Genomic DNA, 14,940 nt, shown 5'->3' with positions numbered 1-14,940 from the left:
CAGGTCGACTTTCAATCACATAGTAGTCTGTATTGTTCCACCAGCGAAGATGGTTTCAAAGGAAGGGTAGTTATGTAACTGAATTAAATGAATTTTCGCGTTCGCTAAAAAATTGCTTGTTAACGATCTGACTTGTGCTGACGCCAAGCTAATGGGTTTTGCCAGATAATTCGTTGTTGTAAAAACAGTCGCTGTTTGACGGCATTTTAACGAAGACATTGATTTCAAAATCTGGGTGCGGTGCCAACTTAGCAAGCCTTTTTAGTATTCAGTTCCGGCTGCGTACAGCAATGATCAGTATAATTCCAGTAAGGCGTGAACGATCTCGGCCATGTTGTGCTGCCAGGCAAAATTCCAGCGTATAGCTTGATGCGCTATAAATTGCTTTTGCTCTCTCCGTTGCAGACCGTTCATTCGCTTACAAGTTGGATCATTTTCTGATTACCGGTGTCCCGCCACTTAAACAATGCACAAATTAGCTGTTGTTTTTATCGTTGCCGGTTTATTGGCTGGCGTATCCGCCAATGCCGGCTTGGGTGAATGCTACAAGTTCATGCACACTGTACAGAAATTCCGCGGCCCGTCGTGCAACGCCTTCTACATGATGTGCGACGGATCCTTCTCCCGCAAGGACTGCTCATTCGGCCAGTGCTCCACCGACTTCTCGAGGACCTGTAACCTGCCGGGAAAGGCCGATGTGCGCATCAACTCCGAGATGAGCTGCGATGAAGTCAATCGCAAAGCTGCCACACTGCGAGCACAGTACGACGCCACACCCGACTGCAGTTAGACGCGTAGCATTCCTTGTAATTTCTAGTGTGCATTAAACTACTCAGTGCACGTTTTGTTTCTCAACACCTTGTCTACTATTTAGAGCGTTTTGGATTTATCCTTCACGGTGCTGCGGCTATTCTCTGTAACCAAGTTTCTTCAGTTTCACAGCGAATAGTTTTTTGGGGCACCACATGTGAGCCCTTGGGTTTGATAATATGGTTATTAAAGAATAAAGAACATGGTGACCTGTCACACAAAAGACATTCCCCTATAAAAACCGCAATCAATTATTCAAGTTTCCTTAAAATTTTATTCCATGTCACCGAAAGATCAACATAATACAGTCGTCGAACGTGTATCAGATCTGTAGTAACCGATGCTGAGAGTCTGGCTGTAAACGTTGTTGCACAACCCTTTTGCTGAGAAAAAACCTCACAAGCTGATAAAGGAAGATTTTCTTCAGCCGAACGAAGAATCAAAAATACTTTAGCCATCTATCTTTTTAAAAGTCAACGCTTACTGTCTACAGGAAGTGAGCACTTTTCGCTATTTGCGACTACCCCAAAAAATGAGGAATCATTTTCTGATTATTTATTGCAGGGGCGGTTATTAGAGCATTTATGAGAGGCAGAAAGAAGGTCGACATTTCTTCGTTCGTATCTTAAACACACCAAAGTCACAGACTTGTTTAAAATTCAACACGGGTCTTTCGATGTTCTGTTATAAAGCCAGTGTTGAAGTTATATAGCACCAGCAGAAAAGGTTTTTTTTTGTTATTTCGTTCACTATAATCATAAAGGCTGCAGATATGTCGAACAGCGTGCGCCTGGTTAACCAATCAAGGTGATGCATAATCCGTCTCCTAGGAGGCAGCGCATACCCAGGAGCATGTATTCTCTCCGAAGACCTGCTTCTGGCCTTTTGCACAGGGCTCGCTGGCTCGCGATTTTGGGATGCCTGCATGACCCCGCGGCCACTGAATCTTGTCCACGTGGATATCGAGCTTAGACGGGCTCCAGTCGCCTACTTTCACATTAGCGTAACTTCCACGGGCTTTTTCCAGGCGCTCGTAATATAACCGCACCTCATCCTCACCTACAACGACAATAATTTATTATCTCACGGAATATGTTAAAAGAACGAAGCCACGAACCGGCATTCTTAGGCAAGATTGGCTGCTCGCCGCCACTGGCCACCTTGTGATAACTATAGATTTCGAATTCCCCTAAAGACAAAGATAATGGCGACGCTTTATGTTTAATAGTTTCGGTTGCACTTTTACCTTGACTAATCGGCGTTTTTAAAAGAGAATTGTAAAAAACCGCTCCATCGATCTGAGCGGGCACTTGCAATCGTGCATCCCTCGCCGCACTACCGTGCCCAAGATAGTTCTTTAGCGCTTTCGCGTAAAATTGAACCGCTTCGTAAAGTCTTGCTGCTTTTGCGTCGGTAGTGAAATTAGCCTTCTTCAGACTCAAATTCGCGTTGCAGGATTTCCAGTCAGACTGTCGCCATTTGGGGTCAGCCGGTGAGGTCCCGTCGATCTTGCAGCTGAACTTCGTCTCCCAAAAGCGCTGGAAATACGGATTTCGGTAAGCTTCTTGCCCAGGCTTTAAATTAACCAAGTGTTGCTCAAACGCGGTCTGTGCCGGCGGTTTGAGTTTTAACGTCAGAGAGCCCTGAATTTCGCCCTCCAGAAACGCCCCTTGGAATTGAGCTAAATCGGCGGGATCCTGAACCAAACCCACATACAGCAGTCCTTTTTCTGAACGGTTCTTCGCTTGCTTGAAAAAGTCAACCATCCAGGCGACGGTCATGATATTTGGCGGAGCAAACACGACCAGAACCGGTACTGTGGGGCTGTCTCGTGCTATTCGCTGCAGTGTTTCGGAATCGCCGTCGTAACCTTCGTCGCCACCAGTTCGCGCACGAATTGACAGGTTGGTTTTGATGCAGATATGGTGTTTTTGCGCTTCCGCTAAAAATCGCTGCAGGCGCGCGTTGGTTTCGGGGTCCTCGAAAGCGGCAGAGTTAACGTACGTCCAGTTGAAAAAGGCCAACGTATCAGCCAGTGCTTTGCCCTGATCCTTTCCAGTCAAAGCTGGACAAAATAGGAAAAGGTTATTTTTTTCTTATGAAACTCTGAATCGAAAGAGCACATTAAATCCGCAAGCAGAACATATTAAATTATTTAGTAAATTCGAAATGTAGTAGAAAATTTGAAGTTAATCTTGTACAGATCGAGTCGTAAATTGACCCGAACACGGTTTGCTTAATTTTTCCATATCTTGTACATTTCGCTTAACATTGCGCCTAATAAATTAGGATCACATACTGGTCATGTTGAAAAGACCGAATTGCTGCTTGAATCTTGACGTGTCATCTGGGTACGGTTTCATCGTCAAGCCCCGGTGGATAGCGACTAAGTTTAGTACTGGATCGACGTTTATAATGGTGGAGCTGTCGCTTTGATTAGGACCTACTTCGAACCGTGGCTGGCTAGATACTCGGGTTACCGGTTGATAGATATCGACAGTATCGATAAAACAGTGATCCGATATCTTGGCTCCTGCAAATTTACAAACAAACAACGACTTCGCATAACTTTTTTTCCGTCAATTTTATTTCAGCGACCAACTACCGAAACAAAACAAAATACGCTGCAGTTAATTTACTAATAATCTAATATATGTATACCCCGTATATTTCCCTCTAAAAACGTTGTTAGTTTGTATAATGATTGCAAGAAATCCAGAGGCTGCTGCCATCAGAATTTCCTGTATGAGAATATTACTGTAATACGAGTTAGTGATTTATTTTCGCTAATTACAAATCAGCTTTTGCGGTAGGATGGCTGACATTGGCAGAATTCATATCGATGTCAAATTGTTTACCGAGTTTGACGCCGGGAAAAAGGGTTTTGTCCTGGTTGATGGTGTCCAGGGCGGACAGCACCGCTTCCACACGCTGCATACACTGATTGTATTTTTCCGCTGCTGGTCGCATCTCAGCTGATGGACCTCCATCGTATCCCATGGAACTCGTCTCCAGCACAATATCACCGGGAATCACGGTATCGGCTACGGATTCACGAGAACCGAATTGTAGTGCTACCGGCTGGCACAGGATCGCCAGCGTTGCAATCAATGCGACCAACATCTTGAAATTTATGAATATGTATTTGGAGCCCCGAATTTGAAAAAAACTGTATGCCGTTTGTACGCTTGCAAAGCGCACATTGGAAGTGGTATATACACCGCTTCCACAAACAGCAGCAAAATAATGCAGTTTCTGTACACAAGTGTGAAAGGTTTACAGTATGTACCGGCGCGATATATATCGTTGATGTCGATTACAAGTAAGCCGCCGCTAGAGTGTCAACTGGTTAAGCAAGTTGCGGTTTTGAAGATCAATTTAGTAGATTAGCAAGGTTTTCTCTGAAAATTTGATAGAATTTCATTGTAATCTATAACACGCTGGGTTGGGCTGGGTTAACACGCAGTATATTCTGTGTGCTCCACTTCAGATATATCTCCCAGGAAAACCGGGTACCAGAAGGGATGGCACTACAGTTTTGAAAACTGGCAGTCTGGGACAGAAAAATTCAATTAAGAAAAAAATAATTTTTTTGAAATTTTAGCGACCATAGGTCAAGCAGGAGATGACCATGTCGGCCTAACACGCATGGTAACCATGTTGCGCCGACATGTTATCCATTGCCGTTTATAACAACTGATAAAAAAATCGCATAGAATATGTCAATAGCTCAAACGAAAGATCTCAATGAGTACTTTACGACAAGTGCATTGTGATGGTCATTGGGATGACCAGTGGTCAAGAAAAATTTAAAAACAAAAAATTATTAAAATGCACCATTACATAAGTGGTAGTTGGATATTTCGCAACAGTTGGTCACTTCTGCTTATGTCTGGAACAACTGGTCATCGACCCTAATGTGGATCATAGTTTGAGTAACATGTGCAGTGGAAGCAATGCTATATCCGGCTATACAACTGAACCGGACACCAGAGATAAAGAGCCGGGCTGGTTCCGGAAAATGATCACCATCGTTAATATACCGGTGGTCAATTCTTCAAATTGTTCTACAAGTGACCAGTTGTTGAGAAATACGGGAATTTAGCACATCAAGGTCAGTAAAGTTCTGCCAAGCCTGTTATATATACTTGCGTCAGCACATGTACAAAACAACAAATTTCGGTATTGAGAAAAGAAGACAAGACTTCTAAGTCACTTCAAATCTGCGATATATTCTCAGCGTCGCACACATTGATTTCTACAAGTTACAAGGCATGCCGTAATATGGGCGCTCATGGACCGGAAGGTCAAAATGTGTGCTTGATGCAAGGGCACAAGCGTCACTAGCCGAGTACATATTAACGCGAGATAAATAACTTTTACAGGACTTCTCACTCATTGCTACAGTTTAGTTAAGATAAAATTTGCAAAGAAAATACGAATTGTTCGATGAACAATGGAGTAGCCAGCTCGAAGGACGAGGCATGTTGCCAATAATAGCACTCCGCACACAAGCAAACGCACAGTACAGCCAATAGCCGAAACAGCCGTTCACGCAACTATTCCGATCCGACGTTCAGTCGTTTATGCGGTTATATTGTAGATAGTACGGGTCATAGCCATTTCGAAGATAGCGAGGGCAGTCATTACAAAACTGTTTTGCATTTTTTTACATTTATTTTAATGGCGTTTAGTCAAAATTGCATTTTCGGGTTTCCGGTCTGTGCTGACCAGTGGTCACTTCGCTGACCATTATGGTCCAGTCAGTTAATACAACAATTTATGGGCTTTCTTTTGATTGTTTATTGTACCGTGTACGATGCTTCTGTCAATTGATATGAATTTCTGAAGAATAATAATTATTTAGTACCGTGTCCAACCGTGTCAAAACCGACATGGTATTTTCAATTGACCAGCACAGACCACTGAACGTTTTTTCTCTGAACTATGCTTCAATTTTGTATAGAGCTTAGCAGTTACTTCTTTCATAATTTTTCTGGGAATTATCTGATGTGGAGTTGGCTGTAAAGGAAGCAGGACCTCAGAGAACTCCGTTTGGTCAGTTTTGACCATGTTTGGCCACTCCCTGGAACTTACGGACATGAGGGAGTTAACGGTTATACATCGCAAACTGTAGTCTAACATCTGTTTTTTGAAACAAAACAATTAAAACCAACCTATGACCATAGTTACGAATAAGAGAGAAGAAGTCCTCCACCATGTCGGTCTAACACGCATAGTGTGGAACGGGTTAACATCACTTAATAATTATTATGAATTTGAATTTGCGCTGCTCTGCTAACCGTTGTAATCCGTGAAGGAAATTGTAAACCAATGATTTCCGTTTCGATAATAATATTATAATCCGGCCTTCGGAATCGGCGCATTTTATACAATATACTGTAATCGTATAGTACGTTTACAGAGAACACTATTTTAATTTTTCTTCTATGGTTACCTATTGATAATAAAATTTCTGGTTCTGAATTGTATTGGGGTTTCAAAAAAAATCGACAAGGTATTTGCCGATAACAGTGGCTCCCCGGACGTGTCGCATGCCATCCGATCATGCACGACCTTTACCACCAGATTACCAAAAACGATATTGATTTGCTGTGTGAATTGTATGTATTGGAGTTGTCCAAATGTTCAGACAAGACATACAGATTTTGAGCACATACTGTAGAACGTCGAGATTAAAGTAAAACAGCCTCTTTTCTTTTGGTAAACGTTTCGAAGAACAAACGGTATATGGCTGTGCGTACAAGATCGTAGACTGACATCATATTTAACAAATTTAACATGTCGAATAATTGCAAGCTAAACCGGAAATGTAATAAAATACCTGGAACTTCTTAATAACGCGCAAACCTCTTAAAATATAATCAAAACCATGTTCTGACTGAGCTTCAGCATTGTAGCAAAACAAACATTTGGAGGAGTTACTGTTTGCGACATTGCGATTGAACCTGGTGTTGTTGTGAGAATGATTTCTCTCTTAGTGACCTTGAAAGACGCTTTAGGTGCTGGCTATCAGTTCAGTCACACTTTACTGTCAGCTACTACACAGTGTGCGGTTTCAAAAAGCGACAAATTTCTGAGAATATAATGATAATGGATTGAAATAAATAATGTAGTCGCCTGTGCAAAATTTCAGGGTAGGGCTACAATCTGCGCCAACGGACAAATAATTTTGCGAGCAATGTGCGGCAGTAGCCGTCCGGGCTTCGGACAGATGCATCTTCCGGAAAGATTTGCCGGTTTAACCCGTTCCCGTCCATCCCTGTCAAATGGCAGGGTGGCGGACTCTTTTTTTAGAAGATCCCGTAACGCAGATTGATCATATTCTTTAGTTAAATTTCACAACAGAGATGTTAAGTGTAATACGGGGCCAGTGCCGTATATGACTGCGTAATATACTCGTATACTGTGCTGACGGAAAGTGAAAGTAATAGTTCTTAACTATAACTTTAATCACACAACAAGCAAGAATAACAATGAGATGGAAAGCAACAGGAAATGGTAGACCGATCGCTGGAATGATCGATATCATTCACAGCAAAGCAAAACCTTATATCTTAGTGCAACCGTGTTGCAACGATTCTAGAAAGTTCGGTAACTTTCATGAGGAAATAAACATGAGAACAATCTCTTAGATTGTCAAGCGTTATGGCCAAAGCCATAACGTGCTCATCCATGCACACACACACGCAGTTAAACAAGCTGTAATAAAACGCATCATGCACAAACACAAGTTTAGCAATAAAGCTCATAAACAGAGTCGCCTTTCAAATGACCGCTATGCGTGTACCGGCGTAACAAGTGACATTTTAAAAAATTGGACTGTCAAACACAGTGTGGCCTGGGCATGCACCAAGTGACCAAAGGTGCCCAAAATCAGGAATTTTGGGTTCGCGAAGGTCTTGGTTGCCCTTGCAGCCTCCCAACAGTAGATAATTTCACAATAAATTTTTCGACCGGACCTGGCGGCCCTTATTGCAAAATCATTAAATGGCAAGAAAAATGACTGGACAGTGGACGAGCACGGTCATTCTAAAATTTCCTGCCAAGTTTGACAGGGATGGGCACAGTGCTATTTCAGCAATAAAACTGTAAATTCGATCTAAAATCTCAAAAGCTTGGTGAAAAGCCTCACATGGAATCAAAAAATCGGGCAAAAAAGGTAATACAAAGGCTGGTATTTCGGTGGTCATCGAAATGACCGGTGGTCAGTAAGCTCGAAAATTTTCAAAAACCGCTTTTTTTAGCGAAATTTGGAAAACTATTTACCAATATAGTGTAAAACAACAAGAACTGCCGCGGATCGTGGACCGAAAAGTGTTTTCCGTTTGCTGACACGAAAATTTTGCCGACTGCCATGTAAAAATTCAGATCTATATTCGAGAACCGAATATACTACACAATATAACTAGTCCAGGTTAGAAGAAATGATAAGATTTGAACCTGATATAAAGGTACGTAGACATTTTTGAACTTGTATAGCATTTCTGCATTCCGCGGACGCATGGGCTTCGTTGTGTTACCGTGCCATAACGGATAATAACGGAAAGGACCATGCGAGTATAGTTTTTCACTGCCGATGCGGCACACACCCTATACTGTAGGACGTAGGTGATGTGGTTCGGGTAGTTGTCGCTGTGGTTATTGGCTTATAAACTGCTTAAATATTGTTGAGGCTTTATGTAGAGTGCCCTCTGTAACCTGTATTCACTATAACGTGACCAAAAGTCGGCTAAAAACAGTAAGCGACAACAACGAAGATTTATTAACATGCAACCTAACGCCGACATAAGCGACAGACACCGCATACGTACTGGTAAGTACGCATTTGCTGTTTTTGCCAACCTAATAATCGTTTTATATCGTTTTTTATTGAAAAGCGTGGACACTGTATCTGTTTTAACACATACCGGCCCAAAAACGCAGTTTTTTTAACAATTTTTATTATCGCTGACCACTGGTCAACTCGACGACCACAACACTGTATGGGAATTGAAGAGCTTTGTGAGGCCTTTCGATTAAATGCTTGCCTGACTCAGTACTACACTGCTATAATTAGTTATGAATTTCGGCGTGTTACCTGCCAAATGGCAGGATGCCCATCCCTGTCAATTTGGCAGGCTATCGCCCTGCTTGACCTATGGTCACAAAAATTTTCAAAAAATCAGTTTTTCTTGATTGAATTATTTGATTCTGAAGTGCCAATTTTCAAGTTGATATTCGCACTCCTTCTGGTAGCTGACTTTGGTGGGTTAATGCGTACAGTATATACTACATACGGCACTCGCTGTGCTACACCACAACGAGGCGGAGGGTGGCACACGATCGGAAATCGGTCTTGCGATTTCTGATCTTGAGACTACTTGCTTTTAACTTTCCCTGTGTTGTGCATGTGATTGTGTGTTAGTGAAGTAAAGCAACTTCTGTGGTTATCGACGTTCATAATTAAATGCGGATTATAGAGTGGTAAACACTCGTATTTCATCTGTCCCTCACATCTACAACCGGAAGTTAGGAATGCTTCAGCAAAATTGCTTGGGGATTCCTGATCTTCGTGTTCCTGTATCCTACGAGTAATTAAAATTTTCTTATGATGTAATTTAATTCGGGTATACAAGAAAATTATCGTCCAGAACGGATGTTGTTAATTTACTGCTACGTACTCTGGACTTTGTCTGAAAATTACCAAACAGAAGAGCAAACAGACCGAAAAAGAAATGTGAAAATGATCTTTATACTTGTGTGCCTTATTGTGCAAAATTTGAAGGAGATGGGTCCCTAGTGAGGCTTTTGGTTCGCCTTCTTGCTTTCATACTTTTCGGAATCTTATTTCACCCATAACTTCCCAACCGGATGTTGCGCGCACAAACGTTTCCACATAAATGTACACAAATCATTAGGCTACAGAATGGAATGAAATGACGCAAAAAAAGTGTTTGGGAGTTCGCGAAAATGAAAGTTTTCATGTATGTACCGGCAGCATGCAGCATCGTCACCATGTATGTGTATTTGGCACAGTGTTCGGGTCACTTCGTCATCTGGTCGGCGTGATAAGGGTGTCCTAAAAATAAAAGGCGGTCTTGATGACCGTTTATGGACCACACATCCATAAAGGAGGCGAACATGGCTGTGCATTTGTGCTTTTGTAAATGATAATGTATACTTCGAAGTATTGCTGTATATGTGCACCACTCTAACGCTTCCTGGAAGCAAATTTCCAGCTAAAACCGCCTTAAATGGCCTGGAAATAATTATTGATTCTTGATTGAAACATCTCTGCATGTGCTGATACATCGCGAAAACCGGAAGTGCGGCTGTACTGGCTGCCACGCAGTTAACTGGTTTCTCATAATATCACTATAGCTGGACGACACTCGTAGACACTTTAGCACTTTATATTAATTTTGTTAACATTCTGTTGGTCTTCCCGTATATTCGTCTAGGTGGTCGTATTTACACTTCAATCGTAAAAGATTGAGTATGCTTAACGTATTATTTAACGATTGTTATGTGGGTATATTTAACTTCAACCGTTAAACTGCCGCAGGCAGCTCACAAGCGGCAAATACAACAAAATTTTTCACTTTTCCCGGTACCGAACCCAGCGGCAAGGCTTAAGACCGCACCTAATAATCTACAAAGCTAGACTGAGTGATTTTTCAATAATGAGTCAATACGATAGAAAGAATAAATTAAATCAAGCGAGGAAGGTAGCCAGTAAGCCTGCACCCAGGAAATTTTTCATGCACGAGCACGGTTACTTCTTATCATAAAACACAGTACAAGTACGCAAAACTTTGAAGCCGATACAAAAAGTGCAGAATTTTGAGGGGATTGCAATACCCAAATCAGATCCGGAAAACTCAGAATGTAACTGAGTATATTTAACTTCTGTGAACAGAATCCATGACCAACAGTTTCGTATGCATTAATAAATTTACATATATACTCGTACACGTACGTACATACCAAATTAAATGGCCAGGTCTCGCGCGAAGACAGCAAATGATTTTTCCGCAAAAGTCGCCACAAATTTCCATAAAAATTTGAATGTGTTGGATTGCTTTGATTTAATTGCATAAAACGTAACGGCCACATGCATTGCGGCTGTTAAGTTAAATACTTTATTAAATTTAAGAGCAATAAAGCGACAATACTTTGTTTATTACATGTTTATTTCATGATACGTTGTCACAAATTTTCTGGCCTTGAGCCAGATAGTTAAAAAGCACATTTGGGATTTATAAAGCGGTTTGCGGTTACCGCTTAATTATTCACCGTCTCGCTTATTTAAAAAAATTCTCTAGTAATAGTATGTACGGGAGAACATTTTGTCGTTGGCAGGGGAGCAACAAACTCTGGTTTAATTAATTTAAAGCAAGAAATTTACTCGGCGCCGATTGATGCGAAAGCAGTTGTCCGCCAAAGCAGTTGTCCACTTTTTGGCAAAGTGTGGCAAAACGAAGTAAGTGTGCAGTAACTACAGTATTTGCAGAATTGCAGTTACTAGCAACTTGCACGCTGAAGAAGCTCGCTTATTGCTGCAATCAAATTATTAAAGTGGAAGTGATGATGAATTATGATCACTTCTGTCGAACAAATTGTACGCCTTTGCCAACACATCAATGTGAATCACCTTGTTCATGGACAATTTTTTGCTTATGTAACACGGTTCAAAGATGATTAATGGTTTTTTAGCAATATGAATGCATTAGCCTCTACATTTTCCAGAGACGTAGGTGCAGCAAAAGAAAACTGTTTGGCAAAAACAAGAGTGCATTATACCCTAATTAATGCTGGGCCCGTTTAACCGCTATCTATTCACGCTCGAAGCAAGCAAAAAAAAATTCTCAGCTGCCTAACACTCAGGTTTGCCATATAAAAAGGTAAAAAACGCTGAAGCAAATTGTTAATTTTAAATTTTTGCTAGGTAGATAGGTTATCAGTCGCTCAGTTTTATTCCTTGTTCGACCGAACGCTCATCATCCGGAAACATGCAGCAGTACGCCGTTGTTTTCATTGTCGCGTGTTTGCTGGCCGGCGCATCGGCCAATGCCGGATTGGGCGAATGCCACAAGTTCATGCACACCGTGAAAAAATTCGGTAGCGACTCGTGCAACGCCTTCTATATGTTCTGCGACGGATCCTTTTCCCGCAAGGACTGCTCTTTTGGCCAGTGCTCCACGGATTTTGAGGTCACCTGCCCGCTTCCCGGCAGATCCGATGTACGCATCAACTCCAAGATGAGCTGCGCAGAAGTCAACCGTAAAGCCGCCTCACTGCGAGCACAGTACGATGCCACACCCAACTGCTCATGAGTATAAAATCGTTTTCTTGACTGATATCTTTCTGCTGTCGGGATTGTTTTTTGAAAAAAATAGACAAAATCAGTATAAAATAATTCCATAAAAAACGAAAATGCGCATACTTGTGTCTGGTTTGCGTTGCGTGGGTGCCGCATCGGGGAGCAACAAATTAAAAAAATAGTTGTTAATTCAGCCTACCAGCACCAGTTGTCCCTGCTGTACAGCTGGGAGTAGCATAAGTACTATCTTTTTAATTCTTATTACAACCATTTACAGCAAAAATTATTTCATATGTACTCGGTGTAGGATAAAAAGTCCATGTACTGCATCTGCTCTGGTGCATTTTTGTGTCCTTACCATGTCGCAGATAGTGAAATTTACCGGTATATCTGTATAGGTTTTTTTCACTGCTGCTTTATTTGCGTAGTGTACAGTACTAATGCGAGTAAAGACGGTTTTACACGGAACAACAGGCGGAAAAGAGCTTCATTGTTTACCGTCAGCTATGAAATTTACCGGTTTCGTTAGCCGGTAATCGCGATACATGTGCACTTGAAAGGCGGAATAATTTTCATGCATGTAAATATCTCCTCCTACCTATTTACGCATCGCACTTTTACTGTAGTCTGTAGCCTACAATTAATTACGCTCATAAAAGCTGACTGTGCCTATTGTACACGATACCGGTGTGAATCAATGTGGTTCAATCAGATAATACATATTTTATTGTTAGTTCATGTTCTGTTAATTGTTTTTTTAGGACAACGTAACAGGTAGCGAGACTATTGACCATGTTAACTGAATGCTTGTAGCCCTGCACATTAAAGATAGCTATTACGAGTAATATTCTACGAGGCATACTCGCATCATAGCATGTAGCCTGAGCCCTGACGCAGGTACAACTCACTGGTCAGCAGTACAAGACAAGACAATAATTTCAATCTTCAGATTCCTTCTGGGAGGGACACACGGCGTGTGCCACATTTATTATAATTATGAAACGCAAGCTTGCCTCGCTCGCTTGCTTGACTTTATGATTAACGTACGAGGAATCAATGATGAAAAATTTCGCATAACATAACATATCAGTCATGACATGACAATAATTAAGACAAATAATGAATTTTAAACGAATAGTTTCCGTCAAAACTCAAAGGTGATGGGAAAAAATTAAAGAATTCAAGATCTGCGTATCTGACTACCGTAAATTATGTATATATATTAAATTTAGTACAATGTCATTACAGTTTCATACTTCGCGGAGACAGGAGCAACATCTCACCGCTAATTACTGTAGCGGCTCGATCAAGTGGCACCACAGAGTCTGTGTACGGGAAATCAGCACTTGCAAAGCGTGCACTACTCGTGCTTGCAAAGCGCATGAGCATGCACACGCTGCGTGTGTGCGGTTTTCCCGTACACCAACTCTGTGGTGCCACTTGATCGAGCCGCTACAGTACTTTGCGGCTATCTTTCAGAATATGTTTATAAAAATTGCTGAAGCAAAAAACAGCGTTTTCTCGTTCGATCGTCGGCGTATCATTTCTCCATAATAGGTTCAGAGTTTCCATTAGTCCGCCATTCTGTTGTTGTAGTGTTATCCCTGTAATCCAGCGAAAAAAATTTTCAGTTCAGACATCTCATCGGGTGCATCTCAATGCTTCAGATGCCCCTGAAGCAAGGTCCATCTCCCACAGAAGTAGGCTACTTTGTTATAAAGTTCCCACCGAAGAATGCGGTGGTTGTCTGGCGTACAGGTCTAGGTGACCTCGAAATATAACTTCTCCTATTGTTTAAACATGTACTATATCAGATAATTTTAATGCGCCCAGGGATGTCTACTATATGTCCATAGGCGGGGAATGAAATAATGCCGAGAAGGATCGAAAGGCCGGCGAAACGAAGAAAACTAAAGTAGCGGCAGCAAAACAGTTAAAGTTGCTTTTGAAATTGTTGAAGCGAAACCTGCAGGACTTCTTCAGCGAAGGAAAGAGCTAGAGTTTCCGTTCGGTGCCTTATGAACGAAATTCTATCCAGAAATGCTGTCTCAGATGTTTCGCCGCTGTTCGGCAAGCACACAAAGGTCATCCTCCTCTTCGACAGTGCTGGCATTACTATAATAAAGGTTACTTTCCACAACGAGGTTGGTTGACCTACACCCCTGCGAAATCATCGCTGGATTACAGCATTAACGAGATGTTGTATCAAATTAGTGTTAATAAGGATGCTACGGTGGGTAGATCAGCACGGATTTTAAAGCAGATCTGCTCTAATTCGACCTCATGGCTCATTATTCTGTATTTCGAAACACACATTTTGCATAGAGAGCCTGAGTGCCGTAGATGTTGGACACATGCAGCAACCATGTAAAAATTATATGATTATTTATTTGTTGATGACTGATTTATGGTAAATTTTGCAAAAGCTGCCTCAGTTTGTACTAACACGTCGTGTATTCATGAAACATATTTTTTATTATTATCGGTGTCCTCATTTTCTTTCACACGTGCACTGTCAGTGCTACCTTCTCTCCGCATCTGCGTGACCTAATTAAAGTTTAGGTGTTATTGACTATTATTATGCATACAATAATATTAATTTGTCAGTTGAACACTATTAAGCTTCGAAATCGACGTCTGCGCTTATTATGAGGTATTCTCTAATATGCGTCGTGGCACAGTAGTACATAATAACAAATCGGATGAGAAATGAAAGATACAATGAAACTTGGATCGATAACACAGAGACAGACCAAACTAAAATCTTTCCAGCCCAAAACAAACGGACGGTGATATGACTGATG

The 14,940-nt window shown here is 41.5% G+C and overlaps 1 protein-coding gene across 1 annotated transcript; it reads right to left on the bottom strand.

The window, feature by feature from the left end:
• Positions 1-1,350: 1,350 nt before the first annotated feature.
• LOC129598899 (metabotropic glutamate receptor 5-like) lies at positions 1,351-4,122 on the bottom strand. Its single transcript, XM_055496986.1, has 5 exons — positions 3,669-4,122; positions 3,110-3,343; positions 2,057-2,875; positions 1,928-1,999; positions 1,351-1,869 (listed from the first exon to the last, which is right to left on the bottom strand). Exons 1-5 carry the CDS (start codon positions 3,931-3,933, stop codon positions 1,637-1,639), a joined length of 1,623 nt encoding a protein of 540 aa, XP_055352961.1. The 5' UTR covers positions 3,934-4,122; the 3' UTR covers positions 1,351-1,636.
• Between the last annotated feature and the right edge of the window lie 10,818 nt (positions 4,123-14,940).

The sequence above is a fragment of the Paramacrobiotus metropolitanus genome, unplaced genomic scaffold (assembly GCF_019649055.1).
Source record: "Paramacrobiotus metropolitanus isolate TYO unplaced genomic scaffold, Prichtersi_v1.0 Parri_scaffold0000132, whole genome shotgun sequence".
Lineage (NCBI taxonomy): Eukaryota > Metazoa > Tardigrada > Eutardigrada > Parachela > Macrobiotidae > Paramacrobiotus > Paramacrobiotus metropolitanus.
Note: the sequence above shows the minus strand (reverse complement) of the source record. Positions and strands in the feature narration are given on the sequence as shown.